This window comes from Lynx canadensis, chromosome B4 (assembly GCF_007474595.2).
Source record: "Lynx canadensis isolate LIC74 chromosome B4, mLynCan4.pri.v2, whole genome shotgun sequence".
Lineage (NCBI taxonomy): Eukaryota > Metazoa > Chordata > Mammalia > Carnivora > Felidae > Lynx > Lynx canadensis.
In genome coordinates this window covers 113843917-113864769 of record NC_044309.1, presented here as the reverse complement: position 1 = coordinate 113864769, position 20853 = coordinate 113843917, and the positions used below count along the sequence as shown (strand labels likewise).

The window sequence follows — 20853 nt, the reverse complement described above, 5'->3', positions numbered from 1 at the left end:
ACTGATTTGAATAAATTACTCTGAAATTAACAAATAGAGGAGTATTTATATATATCACCCAAGAGCAATCAGGCTTCTGCGTTGAGGGACTATACCAAGTAGGGAATGTATACTTTCTTACAAGAAATGACTTATTTTAGCTTTGTGGTACATCTTGACAGATCGTATTTATGAACACAAGGGAAACACCAGAATCAGTGTACCTTTTAACAATTATTGAAGTAAAATTTACATACTGTTAAATGCACAGATCCTACATATAAAATTTTGAGTTTTAGTAAGTGTATACTCTGTGTAATAATATGCCCTCCCACCCACAACATTTTCATACCCATGGAGTTTCCTCGGGTGCCCTTCTAGTCAATACCTTGTAGAAAACCACAGTTCTGTTTTCAGCCTTCATAGATTAATGTTGTGTGTTTTTGAAATGAAATCATACAAGTATGTTCTTTTTTTTATGACTGGCTTTTTTTTTTTTTCTCAATGCACTATTTTTAGTTTTGTCTGTATAGTTGAATATTATTCCACTGAATGCATTACAGTTTGTTTATCTGTTTTCTGTTGGTGAGTATTTTTAGGTTGTTTGCAGTTTTTAGGTGTTATGAATAAAGATGCTATCCGTTCTTATACAAGTATTTTTGTGAAAGTACAGGGCTGTGGTGGAGTAGATGTATGTTTAACTGTATGAGAAATTACGAAACCTTTTCCCAAAATGGCTGTACCATTTTATACTTCTACTGGGAATGTTTCATTGCTTCATATCCTTGCTAGTATTTGGTGTTGTTGGTCCTTTAATTTTAGCTATTTATTGAATATGAAATGGGGTCTTATTGTGGGTTTAATTTGCGTTTCTTCACTGTGGAGTGTCTGTTAAATTATTTCACCTATTACAAAATTTTTCCCCATTGGGTCTTTTTATTACTGATTTGTAGGAGTTCTTTATATATGCAAAGTTCTGATTCTTTGCCAGATAGCCAGTGAGTTAACCAAATAGATTATCAAGACTTTTCCTAACAGCTTTTTTTTGTTTTGTTTTGTTTTTTGTTTTTTGGTGATGTCTTTAAGTGAAAAGTTTTAAATTTTGCTTGAATTCGATTTGCCATTTATTTTTATTTTATGTTTAATGTTTTGTGTCATTTCAAAAAAACCTCTGCCTATCCCCAGGGTTTATGAAGAATTCTCTTATGTTTTCTTCTGGAAGTTTTACACTTTTAGTTTTTACATTTAGGTCTAGGATCTATGTTGAACTTATTTTTGTGAGAGGTCTGAGATGGAGTCCAGGATCACCTTTTTTTCCTGTACATCATTAAGTTGTTTTGGTACCATTTGTGGATAAAACTTTTTTCTTCCAGTGAGTGGCCTTTGGTGCCTTTGTCAAAAGCAGTTTACCTAATATATGTGAGTTTATTTGTGGGCTTTATTCTGTTTTATTGGTCTATGTGTCTATATGATATCCTGACATCAATACCGTCCTATTTTGATTTTTGTATCTTCTTGGTATAGGTATTGATATCAGGCTGTATCAGCCCTCCAACTTAATTCTTTTTCAAGGTTGTCTTGGTTAAGTTCATTGCTTTTTACATATAAATTTTAGTATTAACTTGTCCATTTCTACAAATAAAATTATTGGGTTTTGATTGGAATTTCAGTGAATCTCTAGTTCACTTTGGGAGAGAATTAATGTTTTAACAATACTGAGTCTTCTAATCTGTGAACATAGTATATTTCTAATAATTATGTCTTCTTTAATATCTCTGGTCAACATTTTGTTGTTTTTAAAATAGGGATCTTGAATATCTGTTGCTAAATTTAATCCTAGAAACTTTGTTTTTCAATTTTATTGCAAGTGGAATTGTTTTTTAAATATAAATTTGTGATCACTTGTGGCTAGCATAAACATACAATTGAGTCTTATCTATTGACTAGCCTTGTTAAGTTTGCATTTTTGTTTTCTAGAGTTTTTAGAATTTTCCAAGTGGACAGTCTTGATATATGTGAATTAGCAACAGTTATCCTTTTTTTTTTTTTTCTTCAGTATGTAGGTCTCTGATGTTTTTTCTTTTTTCTTGACTTACTGCTAGCCAACACCTCCAGTGAACATTTGAATGTAAAAAGATAGTAGATATCCTTGATAGGAAAGTAGACTCCTTTCCAGCCTTGAGCAGGAAACATGAAATACTTCATTGTTAATTTTGAAATTAGCTGTAGGTTTTTTGTGGATTCCTTTATCAGATTGAGCACATTTCTGTATATGCTAGTTTTCTTAAATTTTTTTATTAACTTTTTTCTGCATCTATTGTCATGATCATATGTTTTTTCTCCTGTATTCTGTTAATATGGTGAATTTTATTGATTGCTTTTTAAATATTAAATAACTTTGCTTTCCTGGGATAAATCCCACTTGATTATCCTGTATTATTCTTTTTATATATTACTCTATTTGACTTGATAATACTTTGTTTAAAATTTTCTTTGCATTCATGAGGACTACTGGTTTGCAGTGTTCTTTGGAATCATGGTTATGTTGGTCTTAAAAATAAATTGATAGTATTCCCTCCTTCCCTCCTTTCTTAAAGAGTTTGTATGTGATGAGTATTATTTATTTGTTAAATGTTTTATTGAATTCACCAATGAACCAACTGGCCTGAAGTTCTCTCTGGGTTGCTTCTTAATTTGGAGTTCAATTTATTTAATAGATACAGGGCCATTATTGTTTTCTAACATTTTAGTTGAGTCAGTTTTGGTAATTTGTGTTTTTGAAGGAATACATCCATTTCATCTAAACTTCAAATTTATTGGTATAATGTTCATAGTATCATTATACTTTTTAAGGTCTGTAGGGTCTATAGTGATGTCTTATTCTTAATAGCAGTAATTGGTGTTCTCTTTTTCTTGATCAGTCTAATTTAGGGTTTGTCAATTTTCTAAAAGAATCTTATAATTTGATTTTGTCACTTTTGTGTTTAATTTATACCTCATCTTCTCTTTAGTCGTTTCTTCCTTAGATTTTGGGTTTAGTTTGCTCTTCTCTTTATAGTTTTTTAATGTGAAACCTTCCCTGTGAATGTTTACCTTTTGTAGTATCTGTTTCATTTTCTCAGTTCCTCACCCTCTTTGTATTTTGTCAATGCCAGATGTCAGGCTTCTGCAGATGGTAGTTACATGTCTTAGTCTAGTGAAATCAGTATAGTAGACAGTTTTTTAACAGATGGAGTAAATTACCTTGAGGAAGATTGTCTTTTTTCTATTTTGCACTAAGTGCTTAATGGGCTTATGAAAGCTCTGAGTATAAGGATGAATTAGTTTAGAAGATATTAGAATCTAAAATATTAATTTATGCATGAAATTTCAGATGTCCTTGGTGGCCGAGAGGGTATGTGCTTCCAGACTTAACCTAAATAGTGATTAAAGCTGCAAAGATGAGCTATCTTTTGTTCACTACGAAGATAGAATTAATCTCTTAGCTTGTTCTTGATGTTGATGCTTGGATTGGGTCTTGCTACAAGATCTACAATGGACACAAAACTCACTAGAATTATGATGGGTAAAAACCAGTTCCACCCCATTCGTCTGGATGTCTTATGGGAGGGCTTGTGACCAGTCACATTACAGTAGACTTTGCCTTTAAATGTTAAGTAGGCCACTGTGACTTGACAGACTTGATCTGTAACAAGGGTATGAAGAGTTTTGACTCTCAGTCCTACAGATGGAAGCTGAGAGCCTGGGAAAGGTACCCTTCAGGAAAATGAAATAAAACCCATCAGACTGATGATAATTAAGTTGTTTGACACCTTCATGGTTTTGTCTTTGGAAGTGATGATGAAAGATTTCTTGTTTTCACATCTAGTAGAGTGGATCCTGATGCTTTGAATTTGAGGATGTAGAGGTACATTAGATACCTTAAATGGCATTCCTTCTCACACCAGTACACAAGTATTTGGGGAGCACATCTGATCCTTCATATCACCCATTGAGTAGTTTGTCTTCTCTGGAACCCAGTCATCAGTCCATGAAGATCACCTCTGAGTTAGTTCTTATTCTCCTTCCTGAGGTCCCTGTGGGCCCAGTGTTTCTTTCTATTTCTAATGGGTTCAGTGTAAATGTGCCCATTTCTAGTCTATGTTCTAATAATGTATGGTTCAGAACTCACTCAGAGACTTCTATATCATTTTGAGGTAGGGAAACCTTTTAATATTAAAGGGGTTTTTTTTGCCTATATACTTTATGGAAATGTTTTTTTATGTAGAGTCTTGCATTTCTACTGTACTACATAGGAAAAAAAGGGCCAAGGAAACACATCTGGGATTTGACTGAACCTTATCTCTGATCCCAGGGCTCAACCCAAAGAACAGGGTAAAGTTTTCCCTTTCCCAAGGCCCACCTACACCTATGTATCTAATTCTCTTTCCAGCTCTCATCTTATGATGTATTTTCATTACTGTACAGTTAATATTTTTTCTAATCTCCTGAGATTTTTTTTTTTTTTTGATGCATGGGGTTATTTAGAAGTATATTGGGTTAGTTAAAAGTATATTGCTTACTTTCCAAATATTTGGAGATTTTCTAGATAGCTTACACTTATTGACTTCTAATTTAATTCCATTGCGAACAGAGAACATACTCTATAAAATTCAGCTTTTCAAACTATCTTATTTATGACCCAGTGTATGGCTTATCTTGGTTAATTTTCCATGTGCACATATGTGTATTCTGTGTTAGATAAAGTGTTTTATAACTCTCAATTAAATCAAGGTGGTTGATAATGTTTAAAAAAATTCTTTTTGTTTGAGTATAGTTGACAGACAATGTTACATTAGTTTAGGGTGCACAGCGTAGTGATTTAACATCTCTGTATGTTATGCTGTGTTCACCAAAATGGTAGCTACCATCTGTCACCAGACAACATTATTATAGTACCATTGGCTGTGTTCCCTATACTGTACATTTTGTTCCCTTGACTTATTCATTCCAAGTAAAGTTGTTTAACCTTCTGTATCTTTGCCATTTTTTTCCCTCTGGTTGTTCTGTCCGTTTCTGAGAAGGGGTGTTAAAGTTTCCAACTATGATTGTGGATTTATTACTTTAGTACCCTTTTTAAAAATAAAGTTTTATAGTGACCATGAAAGCCTTTATTTCTGTTTTGCCTTCTTTGGTTTACATAATCTTATGATTTTATAGTAATTATTTATGGGGAAGTTAAGTAGCATAGTAATATATATCAAGTCCTAATTTACGGTTGCTTGATAGGAATTATAACTGTATTAAAAAGGTAAAATAATATTAATGTAATGACTTTTCTGATTGTTTTTAAATTTATTTATTTATTTATTTATTTATTTATTTATTTAATTTATTTATTTAGAGAGTGTGAACAGGAGTGGGATAAAGGGAGAGGGAGAAAGAGAATCTTAAGGAGGCTCCATGCCCAGCACGGAGCCTGATGTGGGCACGATCTCATGACCAACCATGAGATCATGACCTGAGCTGAAATCAACAGTCTGTCACTTAATCGACTGAGCCACCCAGGTGCCCCAGTGTAATGACTTCCGTTTATACCTTTGAAAATCGGTGAGGTGCAGTATCCTATGAATGCACCCAACTCCCATCTTTTCTAGCCACTTAGAAAGTAAAAGTAAGTTTCTGGGACTAAAAGTTGAAAATTTTCAAAGTGTAAATATTCTGGTATTGTATGAATACCCAACTCCACAAATATGTGGCTAGTACATCTTTTAACAACCTCTCTTTAGCATATTATTGAATTTATGCTGATTATAAAGCATCAGAAATAGTATGTATTCAAGAAATATTACTTTGCATCCAGTTTCATTTTCACTTTTAGAATTGTTTATCTTTAATGTGTTTTTCTTTTAGTGCATAATTTCACTGAATTTGGTTCATAATTTTGTTCATAATTTTATCAAAACAATAGAAGTTTTTAACTTCCTTGAAGCTATATTTTCATTTCCTTATTCTTACAGCTTTTTCATTCAGGTGTAGCAAATTTATGTTAAGGGACAAATGATAACAAGTTTCTTGAATAATCTGTTAGGCTCTAGGATTAAAGTAAACCTTTTTTCTCTGTGCTTGAGATGAAATTTGCCTTATTTTTTTTCTGGGTTAATCATGTTTGAAGTTTAATACCTAAAAGACAGCATAATGTGTTGTATGTTTTCAAGGAATGAGGCAAAATTCTCTATATGCTTGGGGGCTAACAGTGAGTAGGTTCTTTAAGGTACACGAAAAACTTTTCTGGCTATTGTAGATTAGAGAGTGTGCTATATGTTAGAAGGTCTGCTATATGTACAGTTTGGGGGGGCATCTATTGCAATAGATAAGACTGGATTAAGTCAGGAGAATTGTTAGGTAGTCTTAGCTTTACCACTAACTTATTTGACTCAAAGAAAATCATCTCTGTTACATGATGAGATCACATTTAAGGTTTTTTCAGTTGTGTGGTTTTATGACATTGATTTATTTTTATTCTGAGCTACACAAGGAAGTTTCAAAACTCAGTAATTATTAATTTTTCGTGGTAAATTATGCATCATTTAAAAAGTTGTTTCTTCAATATCTAGAGTATCCAGTACAAAGTTGGAACTACAGAAAAAATCTGAAGCTCTTGAAAATATTAAGCAAATGCTTACCAAGCAAGAGGAAGAAAAAAAAATCCTTGAACAAGAAATTGAAAATTTAAGTCAAGATGCAAAGATGCAGCACAAGGAATTGAATAACAAAATTCAAACAGCAGCAGCAGAACTGCAAAAATCGAAGATGGAGAAAGAAACTCTAATGACAGAGCTTTCTGCGGCCAAAGAGAATTTATCAAAAGTTTCTGATTCTTTGAAGAACTCCAAAAGTGAATTTGAAAAGGAAAACCAGAAAGGAAAAGCTGCTATATTAGATTTGGTTAGTTGTTTATGTTTACTTGGTTAGGTAGAAATGATTTTTATTTAAAACGTACTTTTGTTTCTGCCTAATTCACTGATGACTTTTTATCCTACATTTAAATGATTTTCATTCTTGCGAGGAAATGAACTGGGATTGCTTAACCTGAGAAAAAGATATTGGTGTTTGTAAGTATAATTTTCCAGAGGCCCAGGAAACTTTCAGTTGAATAAACAGTTTTTCTTTATTGCTGGTATGATGCTAGATTTGGGAGACTGCCTCCTGTTTGTCCTCAGAGAGATTTTCACAGAGAATATAGCTGCTGGTTCAGACATTATTCACTTGCCTAAAAACCAGAAAAGGATCAGAAAGATCGTGACTTTTAATTCTGGCACTATAAACTTTCTACTTCTCAACTGAATATTCTAAAACTCTAGATAATACCATGCCTTGGAGATACCATAAAACACATTTAAACTATATGGAAAAAAAGTCACACAGTCTCAGGAAATTCTTAACGGGGAATGTATTCTCAGAAATACTTTAACCCAGAATAACAGAGTAGCAGCAAAGGTAAAATTCTTTTGTTCTCAATGTGAAGATCAGTGAAAGTGTTTAGTAGCACAAAAGATATATGGTATTAGTATGTTACTTTTATGTTTATTTCTGTTTGGAGAAATCATCTCCTACATGTACATCGTCCCTCTTAAGTTATACGTGATTATTCCTTATTTATTCTTTTAATGCTTTCTTTCACAAAAATTTCCTTTTTTCCATTTTCTTAAGGATTGTTATGCTTTTAAAATAGCATGACAAGTTAATTATAATTAATTATGTGATATAAAATGTGGATTCCAGAGAATTCCAGAGTATTCTGCTGTTGGTTGATGATAGAAGTTCTTAACCTTTTCCCGTCCCTCTACCTTTATTGCTGTAATATTTGCCAGTTTTGTAACTGAAATGGATGATTCTATCCCATTCTAAACCATCAGTGATTCTGGTTTATTTCTATGTGTGGATCTTACTAAGTGTATAAATCAGAGTTCTTAAACCTACTACAAGTGTCTTCTGCATAATGTAGTTTTTTGTTTGTTTGTTTGTTTTAGGAAAAAACTTGCAAAGAATTAAAGCATCAGCTTCAAGTACAGACAGAAAATGCACTTAAGGAACAGAATGAACTGAAAAAGTCACTTGAAAAAGAGAAGCAAGTAAGATTTTCTTTTTCTGTAACATAAAATATGTAAAGAATAATAAGTTCTATATTTACAAAATATTTTCACACTGATACTTAAATCAAAGGAGGTTTATTTCTCTGAAACATAATGGATCACAAAAAGATAGTATAAAATTGTCATTTGCGTTCTACCTACTACTAAAAAGATTTAAGCTAGTTCATAATAAAAGACCCAAAATAAAGGATTATAATTCATAAAGTTAATTGAATCAACTTACTATAGAGTTATAATTAGATAACTTAGATTTGGGTACATTATTATGATTGAAAAAATATCTAGATAGGCTTTTAATAGAAATAACATTTTAAGGGCTCTTTATTTCATGGACATTTATATTTAATGGTATGTTAATGGTTGTATAACAACAGATTCTTTTATGGTTAATGCTTTTATTGCTGTCCATAAAAAACAAACCAGCAAATGAGTAAATAAATGGGTATAATATACAGCTGTTATTCTCTGAAGACCTACCTCTTGCGGTTAGAACCCAGGTATATAGTTTTTCTAGAGCTATGATTTGATAAAAGCAGCAAAACCTAGTCCTGAGAAATCTTTAATGTGATTGTAGTCTGGTTGTTGATGGAGAGAAGACACCTGTGTTTTAGATGCCTTTAAGTGGAAAAATTATGGTGACTTACTACCCGAGCTCTGAGTTCAGATTGTCCAGATTTATATCCTGCCTGTGCCCTTTGCTCGTTATGCTGACTTGCCTTGCTTTAGGCACATTACTTAATTTCTCTGTGTTCCTGTTTCCTCAGCAGTAAAATGGGGCGAATAAGAGAATCTGTGCCAGAGGATTATTATAAGAGATAAATGGGTTAATATATTTCAAAGTCCGTAGAACACTTAACAAAATAAGCAAATAAAAGCCCAAATGTTAGCTGTCAGTTTCTCATTGGTTATCATATTATAATCATCATTATTGTTACACTACCCGTCTTCTGTTTTGCACAAAAATACTTCCCTTTGTGTTGGAGATGAGCTGAAGCAACCATACGTAGCAGTGAAACTTTTCAAAATTAACTTTGAATATAGTCAAATGCTCAAATTAGGTTCATAATATGCATAAAGCATGAAAACATGACTTTGGCTGGAAGGGTGGGAGATCATAGTGGTTCACGCTGACCACAGAGGAACCTCAGTGTGACTTTTTATAATACCTAATTTTGAACAGAAATAGATCCTAGTAGACTGTAAAAACAAAGTAATAGCACAATATGTCCCAGATCTCTAAATAAGGAAACTATTGAATGGTATAGTTTAGTGTCATCAGACAGATACTAAACATACTTGCGAAAAATGATTTTAGTTTTATCATAGTTCATATGGAGCTGTTCTTTTTGGTTAACCATGGCCATCAGACTAAGTTAGCATTTTGAGAATATTCTTGAAAGTCACTAGACATTCCAGCAATCTAAAGATTGATGTTGATATTCCTATTTCCTATGATACAAGGTAATAGCAGTTTCGCTCATTTACAAGCTCTATCCAAATATATATTTACAAGTTAGAAAGGAAGGTAAGATTAAACAAATATTGACGATTAATCCAGCATGTCATCTAATAGCAAATAGTGTCAGTTATGAAAGCTCCGTGAGGGCAGGGATTTTTTTTTTTTTTTTGGTTTACTGTTGATCTCCTATGGCCATGGCCATCAGGGGAGTGGTGGTTTCTACCTGAGTAGTGCTTGGTGTGTAGTAGGTACTAAATGTGTCTTCATGGAATGAATGCTAAACAGATTTTATTTTCTTTAGACTTCTCATCAGTTGAATTTGGAACTCAGTTCAATGCAGGGACAAGTGGCACAGGCCCAGAATACTTTAAAACAAAAGGAAAAAGAAGAACAGCAACTTCAGGGGAACATAAATGAGCTAAAGCAATTGACTGAACAGAAGAAAAAGCAAATTGAAGCACTCCAAGGAGAAATTAAAATTGCTGTTTCACAGAAGGTAGTAATATGATATGTGTTTACTTTCTATGGGAAGACAGTCTTTGCAGTTAAGATAATATAACACAGATGAGTTGCAACAGGGAAAAATTTACATGTGCTCACAATTTTTTAAAGTATTTTCTAATGTATAAATAAGCACTTAAATATGTAATTAAATAATATAAATCTGGATTTCCATTCACTATAACCACGTTTTTAGATAATGTTTATTTAAAATTCTAGTACTAATGATTTTTTTTTTTAATTTTTTTTTTTCAACGTTTATTTTATTTTTGGGACAGAGAGAGACAGAGCATGAACGGGGGAGGGGCAGAGAGAGAGGGAGACACAGAATCAGAAACAGGCTCCAGGCTCTGAGCCATCAGCCCAGAGCCCGACGCGGGGCTCGAACTCACGGACCGTGAGATCGTGACCTGGCTGAAGTCGGACGCTTAACCGACTGCGCCACCCAGGCGCCCCACTAATGATTTGATAGACATAAATAACAACATTTAATGAGATGGGAGTAATTTATATAACCTCTCTAGTGTATTAGAAAATTTTAAAGGAATTTAAAAATAAATTATCCTTACCAAGGGAAGATAAGAACAAAAACCACAAAATAGTATGCATTTAAAAAATTAAGGAATGTAGGTTTCATAGAGTTATAACTGTTTGATATTTTAAGTTACATCTTTAATGGTTTCCATTTCTAAACTATTCTAATTTTTTATTAAGTATCTATTTTTTTATTCTTAAGTATGTTTTAATACTTGTCCACACCAAGAATTGACAAAGTTGTATTATACTTAATATTTGAACAAAAAGCTTTTCCCTACTGTTGGTATGTGCATATCAGTTGGTCCATGGAAAAGAGAAAAGTGAAATCTCTATTATGTAGAACAAAGTATGTCATATCATTAAGAGTTGGCTATCATATTACTAGAGAAAATAAAATTAACCTTGCAAATAGGTAATTTATGTTGACCACTGTTTTTATAACCATTATTAATGCCACTTTACAAAAGAGTAATTTTCTAATAAATAAGAGTAGACAAATTTGCCTGTGCATTTTTGGTGTTACATATAATCCTAAGTCAGGATGTAATTATCACAGTGCATATTTTGTTGTATGATTTGATGTCTTGAGGTCATTCTTTTCTCCCAAATCTGTTAGCCTCATATTCAGGTATTCCCTAAATCTTCATTTTTATAGCATCATAACTTCATGAATTAAAAAAAAAAAAAAAGCCCAACTATTTTTAACACAATTTCTCTTGAATTATTCATTACAATATGATTTCTTTTAGATTAATGATTAATGTATGTGCCCATACTTTGTATGACTTTACTAGTTGACACCATAAGAATTATGAGATTTAAAGGAAATGTTTTTATTGATAGTTGTCTTAGTTTGGGTTGCTGTAACAAAAATATCATAGACTAGGTGGCTTAAACAGTAAATGTTTATTTCTCACAGTTCTGTAGGCTGGGCAGTCCAATATAAAGACACTGGCATATCCAGTGATATGAAGACCCATTTCCTGGCTTGTAGGTAGATGCTTTTTGCTGTAGCCTCATAAGGCTGAAAGAGAGATTATCTCTCTTGTGTTTCTTCTTGTAAGGGTACTAATCCCATGTATGAGGGCTAATGACTTCCTAAAGGTCCTACCTCCAGGAGCACCTGGGGGCTCAGTCACTTAAGCATCCGCCTCTTGATTTCAGCTCAGGAAACCATGATCTCATGGTTCATAAGTCTGAGCACCACTTCTGGCTCTGCACTGACGGTGTGGAGCTTGCTTGGGATTCTCTCTCCCTTTGTCTGTCCCTCCCCCATCTGCATGTGTGTGCACTCGCATGCGCACACTCTCTCTCTGTCTCTCAAAATAAATAAATAAACTTTAAAATATTTTTTTTTAAAAATGTCCTATTTCCAAATATTATCACATTGTGGATCTAGGCTTCAACATGAACTTTTGGGGAGACACAAGCATTCAGCCATGGATATAGTTAATTTATGTTAGTGTATGGATGCTAAAATAAGGAGCACACTTTTTAGATTGGGGGGAATTTTGAATGGCTAGCCAGTCGCTATAAATTAGACTTTAAATTTAAAGTAACTAGGTGCCCCTGGGTGGCTTAGTCAGTTGAACATCTGACTCTTGATTTCAGCTCATGTCATGATCTCACGATTCATGAGATCGAGCCCCATGTTGGGCTCTGCACTTTCAGTGCAGTGCTTGGGATTCTCCTTCCTTTCTCTCTACCCCTCCACTGCTTGTTCTTTCTCTCTCTCAAAATAAATAAAACTTAAAAAAATAAATTTAGACTAACTGGAGAATCACTGAAAGGCAAGTATGGTTTGGTTTTATTGAGAAGCAGTGTAGCATGGAAAGAAGGACATATGTTGTAGCTAGTCAGATCTGAGTTTAAGTTTCATGTGACACACCTTAGGGTTATGGTCACAGGGAAGTGGTTATCTTTCCGAGATAAATGAAATAGAATCATAGAGTTGTTGTAAAGATTGAGAAAATGTATTTAAAATGCCTACTACTGTGCCCAGTGCAGTACAGAAGCAAAGTGGTTCTTGGCTATTAAGTGGAAATATAGCAAACTATGACCTAAGTGTGTCAGTGTGCATGGTCGACTATGCAGCGATGGTCTGTGACAGTTAATCACTGGCCCACAGTGAAATAGGAAAAACAAAGATAATGTTTAAATGGGTATAAATAAGTGTGTGTGTACACTTACATAATGCATTGCTACACACACACACTTTGGAAATGATTGTTTGAGAGCCAAAGATCAAGAATTCTGCAAGTAGGTTATAAGTCATTGGCCCCTGCACCAACTTTATTTGGAATCTGTTATGGGAATTCAGAATGAATAAGATATGGCCCCCAACTCTCAATCAGTTTGTAATTTAATGAGGAAGTAGATATGTAAAGAGAAAAAAAACCCTAATGTATAAAGGAGAATGAAACCAGAACTTAAACAGAAATAGAAAAATTATAACTTAATGGAAATTTTGACTGGCTTTCTAAGGAACTAGCATTTGCACTGGGCCTTTGAAGATGATTATAATTGTGAAAGGTTAAACAAGAGGAATTTAGATATTTCAAGGAGATAAAACAATATTAGCAAAGTTTGCAAGACTTAGAAAATGTTGTTATAGAAGGTTACTCAAGTTGGAGTACATGATAAGTGAAGAAGCGAGGGGAGAATAGGGCGAATAAGGGAGAAAAAGAATCAGGTGAAGTCAGATCACAGTAGATGTTGTATAGTTGTTTCCATTTTACAATTTTAATATTGGAATATTAAAGACTTTTAAGAAGGGAGGAGTGTGATCAGACGTGTTTTACAGCAAAAACTGGTCGGTTTGTGAAGGATGAATTGTAAATGACTGACCCTCCTGTATCCTTCTTTGGAAGTTTGGGTGTATATCTGTTAAAGCAATTATCAAACTGCTGCATTGGTCTGGTTTTGTTTTTGTTTTTGTTTTAAATTGACTTCTCCACTAATAGATTTGAGTTTCTCAAAGTCAGAGAACTGTGTGTTTTGACAAGCGTTGATAATTTTTTTAAATGAATGAATCAGCCTGTCAGAGTAAAGATAATGAAGGCCCAAGTATGAACCCAAAGGGCTTTTATGGTCATTACTGAGACTTTGCAGAGGGCTTAGTTGAGAGCCATGAAGGTGACTAAAGGGAAAGAAAACTAGATTTGTGGGGAGGAAAAAAAAAGAAAAAAAATAGTATTCTGTAAAAGAAAATATATAAGTGCAGTATAGTCTTCAAGACGAAGAAAGACGTACAGGAATTCTTCATCATGAAGAATCTAAATTGGAGGGAATGAAAAGGAGGTGACATGGGGTGTTCTGAGATAACATACAGGGAGATCAAACCCCCTTTCCTCCATCGGCAGTTAGCACACTTCCTGTCAACCTACCTCCTAACTCTCTTGAATCCATTCCCTTTTCTCATTTCCCACTGTCACAGTCTTAGTCCAGGCCATTTTGTTCTCTTAACCAGGCTATTATAAGAGCCTCTTAAGAGTCATTCCATGCTTTTCCACCTCCAATCTATTTGCCATTCATTCCCTTAAGAAATATTACTAGGCACCTATATTATGCCATGGCACAGTTTCGGGTTCTGGAGATCTAGTCATGAACAGATAAGGAACCTGTTCTCGTGGAGCTTACACTTTCCTGGGAAAGAAACTAAACAGGGTGATGGGAAAGACAGTGATGGGACTGAGTCCTGCTAAATGTTGGGTGACCAAAGAAGCTTCCCTGAAGAGATTTGAGCTTGAAAGACAAGAGCTGTCCATACAAAGGTCCAAGGGGACAACTAGTGCAAAGACCTCAAGCTATGACAAACTTGGTATTTTCTAAAAACAGAAGACCAATGTAGGTTAAGTGTGGTGGAAGAGAGGAAGACTAATATGAAATGAGCTCAGAGAAGTAAATAAGGGCCAAAGCATATGCATGAAAATTTATAGATTAGAAGGTAACAGAGAATAATATACTTTGTTCTAAGGATAATTAGAATTGATTGGAGAATTTTGAGCAGAAAATGGTGCAGTCTAACTACAGAGAGATAAAGGAGAAAGCAGAGAAGACATTGAAAAATGGTTGCAATAGTCCAGACAGTACATGATGATAGAATGAATTAAAGTGTTAGAAGTGGATGATTTGAAAATCTATTTTGGAAGTTTGGGTCATCAGGACTTGCTGATAGATTAGATGATGAGAGGTGATGGAAAGAGGAATCAAGAATAACTCTACAGGGGCATCTGGGTGGCTCAGTCGGTTGGGTGGCCGACTTTGTCCCAGGTCATGATCTCGCAGCCTGTAGGTTTGAGCCCGCATCGGGCTCTGTGCTGACAGCTCAGAGCCTGGAGCCTGCTTCGGATTCTGTGTTTCCCTCGCTCTCTGCCCCTCCCCCACTCACACTCTGTCTCTCTTTTCTCTCTCTCAAAAATAAATCAACCTTAAAAAAAAAAAACAACTCTACATTTGTGGCTTGTGCAAGTGGATAGATGACCATATTTATTGGAGGAAAGAAGCTTTTTGATGAGCAGCCTTGCTGTCAGGAATCAAGAGTTCTGCTTGAGATAGATCTCTGTCAGTCACTGAGGTGGAGAGGTCAGGGAAGTACTCAGTTATAATGAGCCCAGAGTTCAGGCAGAGAGATCAGGGCTAGAGACACAAATTCTGGAGTCAGTTGTCAATAAATGATATTTAAAGCCATAGTTGAGTATAGTTGAGATCTTCTAGAGAGAGAGAGACTGTATATGGAATAAAAGAAGGTCAGAACCCTGGCATCCTACAATATTGAGAGGTTAAACAGAAGAAGAGGAGCTGGTAAAAAAATTTAAGATGGAATGACCAATGAGATAGGTGCCCTGGAAACCAGGTTGAAGAATGTTTCTAGGAGGGAACATCATCAACTGTTTCAAGTACTGCTGGGAGGTGAAGTCAGCTGTGGACAAGGACATGAATAGTGGGTTTTGGAACAAGGGGGTCACTGGTCATTTAAATAGAAGTTGCATTGAGGTAGTGTATTTATTTTAAAAGCCAGTGCTTATTTTCATACTCTGCACACATATATTTTAATTATGTCATAATTTGTGTATATCTTCTGAGTCTTCGTAAAGACTAAAGACAAGTTTAGCGTTTAGAGGAGTCAGATCTTTGCAAGATTTCTTTTTTCTGCCTTGTTGTTAATAAACACAATCTTGTAGAAATGTCCTAAGTTATTCTAGAATTTCAGGGAGTAGAAATGATGAACGCAGTAATGACTTTTTTATTTCTTTCCTATAGAAATTTCCCTTAGTTCAACCTTAAATTATATCATCTTTAAACCATCTAGCACTGTATCTTCCATCAGAATGTGGTTGTTACTCTCAGTCTCCTGAGACATTGATACTTGGGACTATCCAGTGAAATGCTTTTTTCTGTATGTAATGCTTTTTCATTTTTTGGTTTTTAAATTGGGACTTGTTGGATTTTGTAAATCTCTTAAGTTTTTTAGGGCATAAATACAGTTTAATTTGTTCTCAGGGATCTTCTTGTGTGGATTTCATTTTGTATTTGTGACTGGTTTGTGATATGCATACTGTTCTAAATAACTATTGTGTGTTCCAGACAGAGCTTGAGAATAAATTACAGCAGCAGTCAACACAAGCAGCCCAGGAACTTGCAGCAGAGAAAGAGAAAATGTCAGTGTTACAAAATACCTATGAAAAAAGTCAGGAAAATCTAAAACAGCTTCAATCTGATTTCTATGGGAAGGAATCTGAACTTCTTGCCACAAGGCAAGATCTTAAGGTATAGTAAAATATATCATAAAAATATTAGGAAGTTGTTTATAGGCATTCATTAAATGGTTGATTTGAGACCAGATAGACAAGGTAATGTTAGTATTTGTGGAATATCATGCTTGTTTTCTATTAAATTATTATTTTTGGAGTAATACGCTTTTTAATAATGAAATTGTTTTATATTATAACAAAATATATGTTAAATATGGGCATTTAAAAATAACATCCATAACAGTAAAATTATTTGGAAATATACTAATTGCTACATTATTAGCTTATCTAAAGGTGTCTTCTTATAAATGTAAAAAGATAACTTTGACTTTAGTTTTTATGTTGGTCAGCTTCCCAAGACTACCAGAATGTTTAATGATTAAAATTAGGAGATTATAGCTCAAAGTAAACTTAACCTTAATCTAATTATCTAAACACTTTTGGGATGAGCACTGGGTGTTGTATGGAAACCAATTTGACAATAAATTTCATATATTAAAAAAAATAATAATTATCTAAACATATATTGTTTGTTCTTGACAAATCTATCTGATTAATGTATCATGTTTATTAAAATGAAGAATATGGAAAAAAGATAAATAATTTTTATGCAGTGTTATTAAAGTATGAGTTCCCTAAGATAAATGGAACGTTTGTGTTCTTTCCCACAAGATTCAGCTAGTTCTTTTTTTTTTTCTTTTCTTTCTTTCTTTTTTTTATTTTTTTGTCATCATGAAATGTTATGCTTTTTGTTTCTTTCCTTTCTGGTTTCTTTTAATTTGTTAATTTAAAGTACATTATTAGAATTTTGTTGAAAATCACAGGATATTTTTAGACAACATAAATATACTGTGTCTATATTTTATCATAGGCTGTTATAAGGAAGGCTTTCTGAAGGAGGTGGGACTTGAACAGGTGCTCAAGGATATATAGAATTTGAATATATAGAGAGTCCTGAGAAAGGTCATTTCACTCAGGGGCACATTTGAGAAAAGGTACTGCAGGGAATGAACAAAGGCAGGAGACAGTTACCAGTTGCTAGCATGCTGGTTTGTGTCTGGAGGATAAATTTGGAAAGATTGGGATCAAATTGTGAGGTTTCTTAGATGCGGAGCAAAGATGATTGGAGTTTATATTTGGGGGTGGAAAGGGGGTGAAGGGTCTAAGCAGAGGAATAAAATGAAGAAGACAGTACTTTGGACAACTTAACCAGGAAGAGGTTTATAGATAGCTTGGATTGGACCCGGGGAAACAAGACGTAGGAAGATTAGTGAAGAGGCTGTCTCCCTTCCTCCACAAATTCCATTAATCAAGGTGTGAATTGACTAGAACTGGGCTTAAAGTTCAAGAGGATGGAGCAGAAGAGATTAATGGGAGAGACAGGATGAAACAGGAGGGCTGGATGCAGACAGGCTGCAAGGGCACTGAGGGAACTAGGGGTGACTAATGATTTGACAAAGAAATAGGAAACTTGGGTCAAAAAATTTTCATGGTGCCCAGTTGTTATAAGAAAAAAAATACCACCTGACATTTAGAAAATGTCTTATTTGCTATGCTCCCTAAGTAGCTTTAAATCTTTTTCTTTTTTTCTTTCTTTCTTTTTTTTATTCCTTTAGAACACTATTAAAAGTCAGGGAAGGTCTGTGGAAGAGTTTGGGCTTTATTGTGAAAGCAGTAGGGAACCACAGAAAAGATTTGCTCAGATCTGTAGGTTGGGCCAGTGACTGGCTGAGAGTAAGGAGTGGATCATGGAGCAACAGGGCTGAGTGTAGAGACCAGAGAGGAGACAGCACTTGGTCCAGGTGCACACGACGGCGGTGTGGGCAGTAACAGTAAGGATGGGGAATATGGATGGATTAGAAGGGTGTTTAGCTGATCAAGGAGATGAAACTTAATGATTGATTGTACAAGTCCTATAGAAATCACACCTTTTTTTCATACGGATATATTATTTACCCAAGAGCATTACATGGTGACAAGACTTAGATCTTTGATCAATATTCTTTCATTAAGCCAACAGTGGTTTTTATTATGCTCGAAAGCTATGTTGTATACTAATAATTTTATACATGAAAACAAATCAAAGGCATGGAGAAAAAAGAGAAGGGCAGAGAGTCAAGCCTGCTGAGGAGTTTTCCAATTGTTAAGAGGCATGGCTAGGTCCTCTATTCCAAAGCCTCCTTTTGCAGACAAGACTGAATGAGGCCTGGCGTGGTTTGTGACAGACCCAGAATTGCACAATAACAGAACCATGATTAGACCTCAGTTCTTGTGATTCACAGCCCTTTACTCTTTTATCATCACTAGGATTTTTAAATATGAAATAGAATATTGCTAAATTCTATTATTAATGTTTCCAAAATGAGAAGTATCTGAACTACTTAGGAAGCTAAAAAAAAAAAAAGAAGAAGAAGAAGAAGTAAATTCCTCGAGAACTTGAAATGATATTTATGGACCAGAATAAGAGATGGTTATCAGCCATTATTTTTCTTTTGCTTCAGTGATGAATGATCTTGTTGCATGTGAGAGAGAAGGGGAGAGGTTGAGAACTTTGTAGCATGACACCTACCTAAGTCAAGGCTGCCATCTGTGGGCTGATATTGTACATCTAGATACCAGTAGAATGGAAAACAGGCTGGCCTGATCCATGCTTTTAGCCCCATCTGCTGGATTATTTATGAAATACTTATGTTTGTTGACTGTATATTTCAAAACGGCTGTGCTGTGTGCTATTCTTTGCTGTCGAAGAAAGGTAGAAGTGGAATGTAAGTGTACATTTTGCACCCTGAGTAAAGTGAAAATTCTAGGATAATAAGTTTAGAATTAAATATAAATCTTTATACTATTCCTTATATCATTTAATCAGACATCAAGAAAATAATAAACATTTTAAAAGTTTATTTTGGAAGAAGAGTAAAATTGTGGAGCAGACAAAAAACAATAGCTACCAGAAAACACTGCAGAAATTTCTTTTTTAGCTACACTGCTGTAATTTGATTGTGGTATTCAGGGTCAAGATTGGTAGTTGATCTACTCAGGGATTTGCTTGTTCCAGTGGGAGTCAATGGGTTAAGATAGGCCCACAAAACTGTTGAATGGGAGAGGGGAGTTCCCCAAAGGAAGATATGCTGAGTAGGTGAAAATAAAATGGCCTATAACAAGAAAGATAAAAGGAATATTTAAAATACATGGCAGTGTATCACTGAATGGCATTGACAAATATTCAGAGACAAGGTAGAGCAGTATGTCAGCATAGCCCAGATTTTGAGCTTGACTTTAAAGATTTAGTCATTGGGTCTTGGGAGTTTAAAATTTTATTGAGTATTATTTAAACCATGGGCAGTTTGGAATTCTTGTGGTCAGAGATTGGGGGAGCTGTTAATTTCAGGCTCTAGCAAGCCTTGGTGTTGTTTAGTATTAGATCCAGACCTCTGTTACCTGATAATAATTGCTATAGACCGTATGGGCTAGGCTTTGTCAAATTTTATTATCTTTATTTGAAATCACTCTCACCCTTTGTGATGCTTATGTCAGTTCCCACATGTACCATGGAGCCTTACATAAACACATTTCAGGGAAAGTTCTCACACTCACTGTTTTTCTGTGCGTTTGGCATTATAGCAAGTGCTCTTCTGCTACGTACAGCTTCCATTTTATGTGGTGGTTCTGTTTTTCGGGCTACATAGCCAGCTTCTTTAAGTTGAGGACTGTCTTTTACCTTACCAGTGTACTCAGTTAATGGCTAACAGCTTGGTTAGTAAAGGACTAGATGACTTTAGGATTCTTTAAAAAGAAGCCTTGGGATTTTTAGTGTTCTCTAGAAGCCACTGGAAATCAAACTTCATTGATATCAGAAAGACTTCAGAACTGGGTTTATTTGTAAGGAATAAACTGTCTCTTTAGGGAACCTTGAGAAACCCCTTAAATACAGTCTTCATTTAAAAAGTATTTGTTTATTTCTTTTCCATTGGATGCTTACTATAGTCAAGCCTAGCCAGCAGGGATCCTTCCCAAATTAGATCTTCTCCCTCCTTTTCAAAGGAACTGTATCTCCAGAATAAGAAAGATGAACTTCTTCCAAATGGTAGAAGAGCATCGTGGAGTTCATTGCCTTCCCTTCTGATTCTTTGCAGTTGCAGCTGAGAGTGGCAAGGTCCCTGCCAGTTTCCACTACTCACCTGTTACCATATCTACCCCAGTCTGAAATCTAAGGGGCCACAAAGCTTGCCCTTTTCATAAGCTTTGGCTTCTCAAAATATCTGGGCTTTAGAACAGTCAGTAACTGTGGGCAGTGTTAACTGACAACACTGTTTCTGCCACATCGATGGGAAGTGAAGAGGATGGGGTGATGGCCTTCTCAGAAACAGAACCCCATGTATCTGGTTGACTTTCTTCTTTTGGTTCACTTGATCAGGTTTGCAGATGTGAAATACAGTTGTTGGTTTTTGTTTTTTGTTTTTTTCCCAAGACAAAAACTATTTATTGAGGA

The 20853-nt window shown here is 34.7% G+C and overlaps 1 protein-coding gene across 3 annotated transcripts in view; it reads left to right on the top strand.

Moving 5' to 3' along the window:
- Positions 1-20853, top strand: part of EEA1 (early endosome antigen 1) — a 115062-nt gene that overhangs the window by 83671 nt on the left and 10538 nt on the right. For all 3 annotated transcript variants that reach the window (XM_030323372.2, XM_030323371.2, XM_030323374.1), the window contains 4 exons: positions 6576-6906; positions 7992-8093; positions 9875-10069; positions 16198-16380. In XM_030323372.2, coding sequence (XP_030179232.1) covers positions 6576-6906; positions 7992-8093; positions 9875-10069; positions 16198-16380 — 811 coding nt within the window. The remainder of the gene's footprint in view (positions 1-6575; positions 6907-7991; positions 8094-9874; positions 10070-16197; positions 16381-20853) is intronic.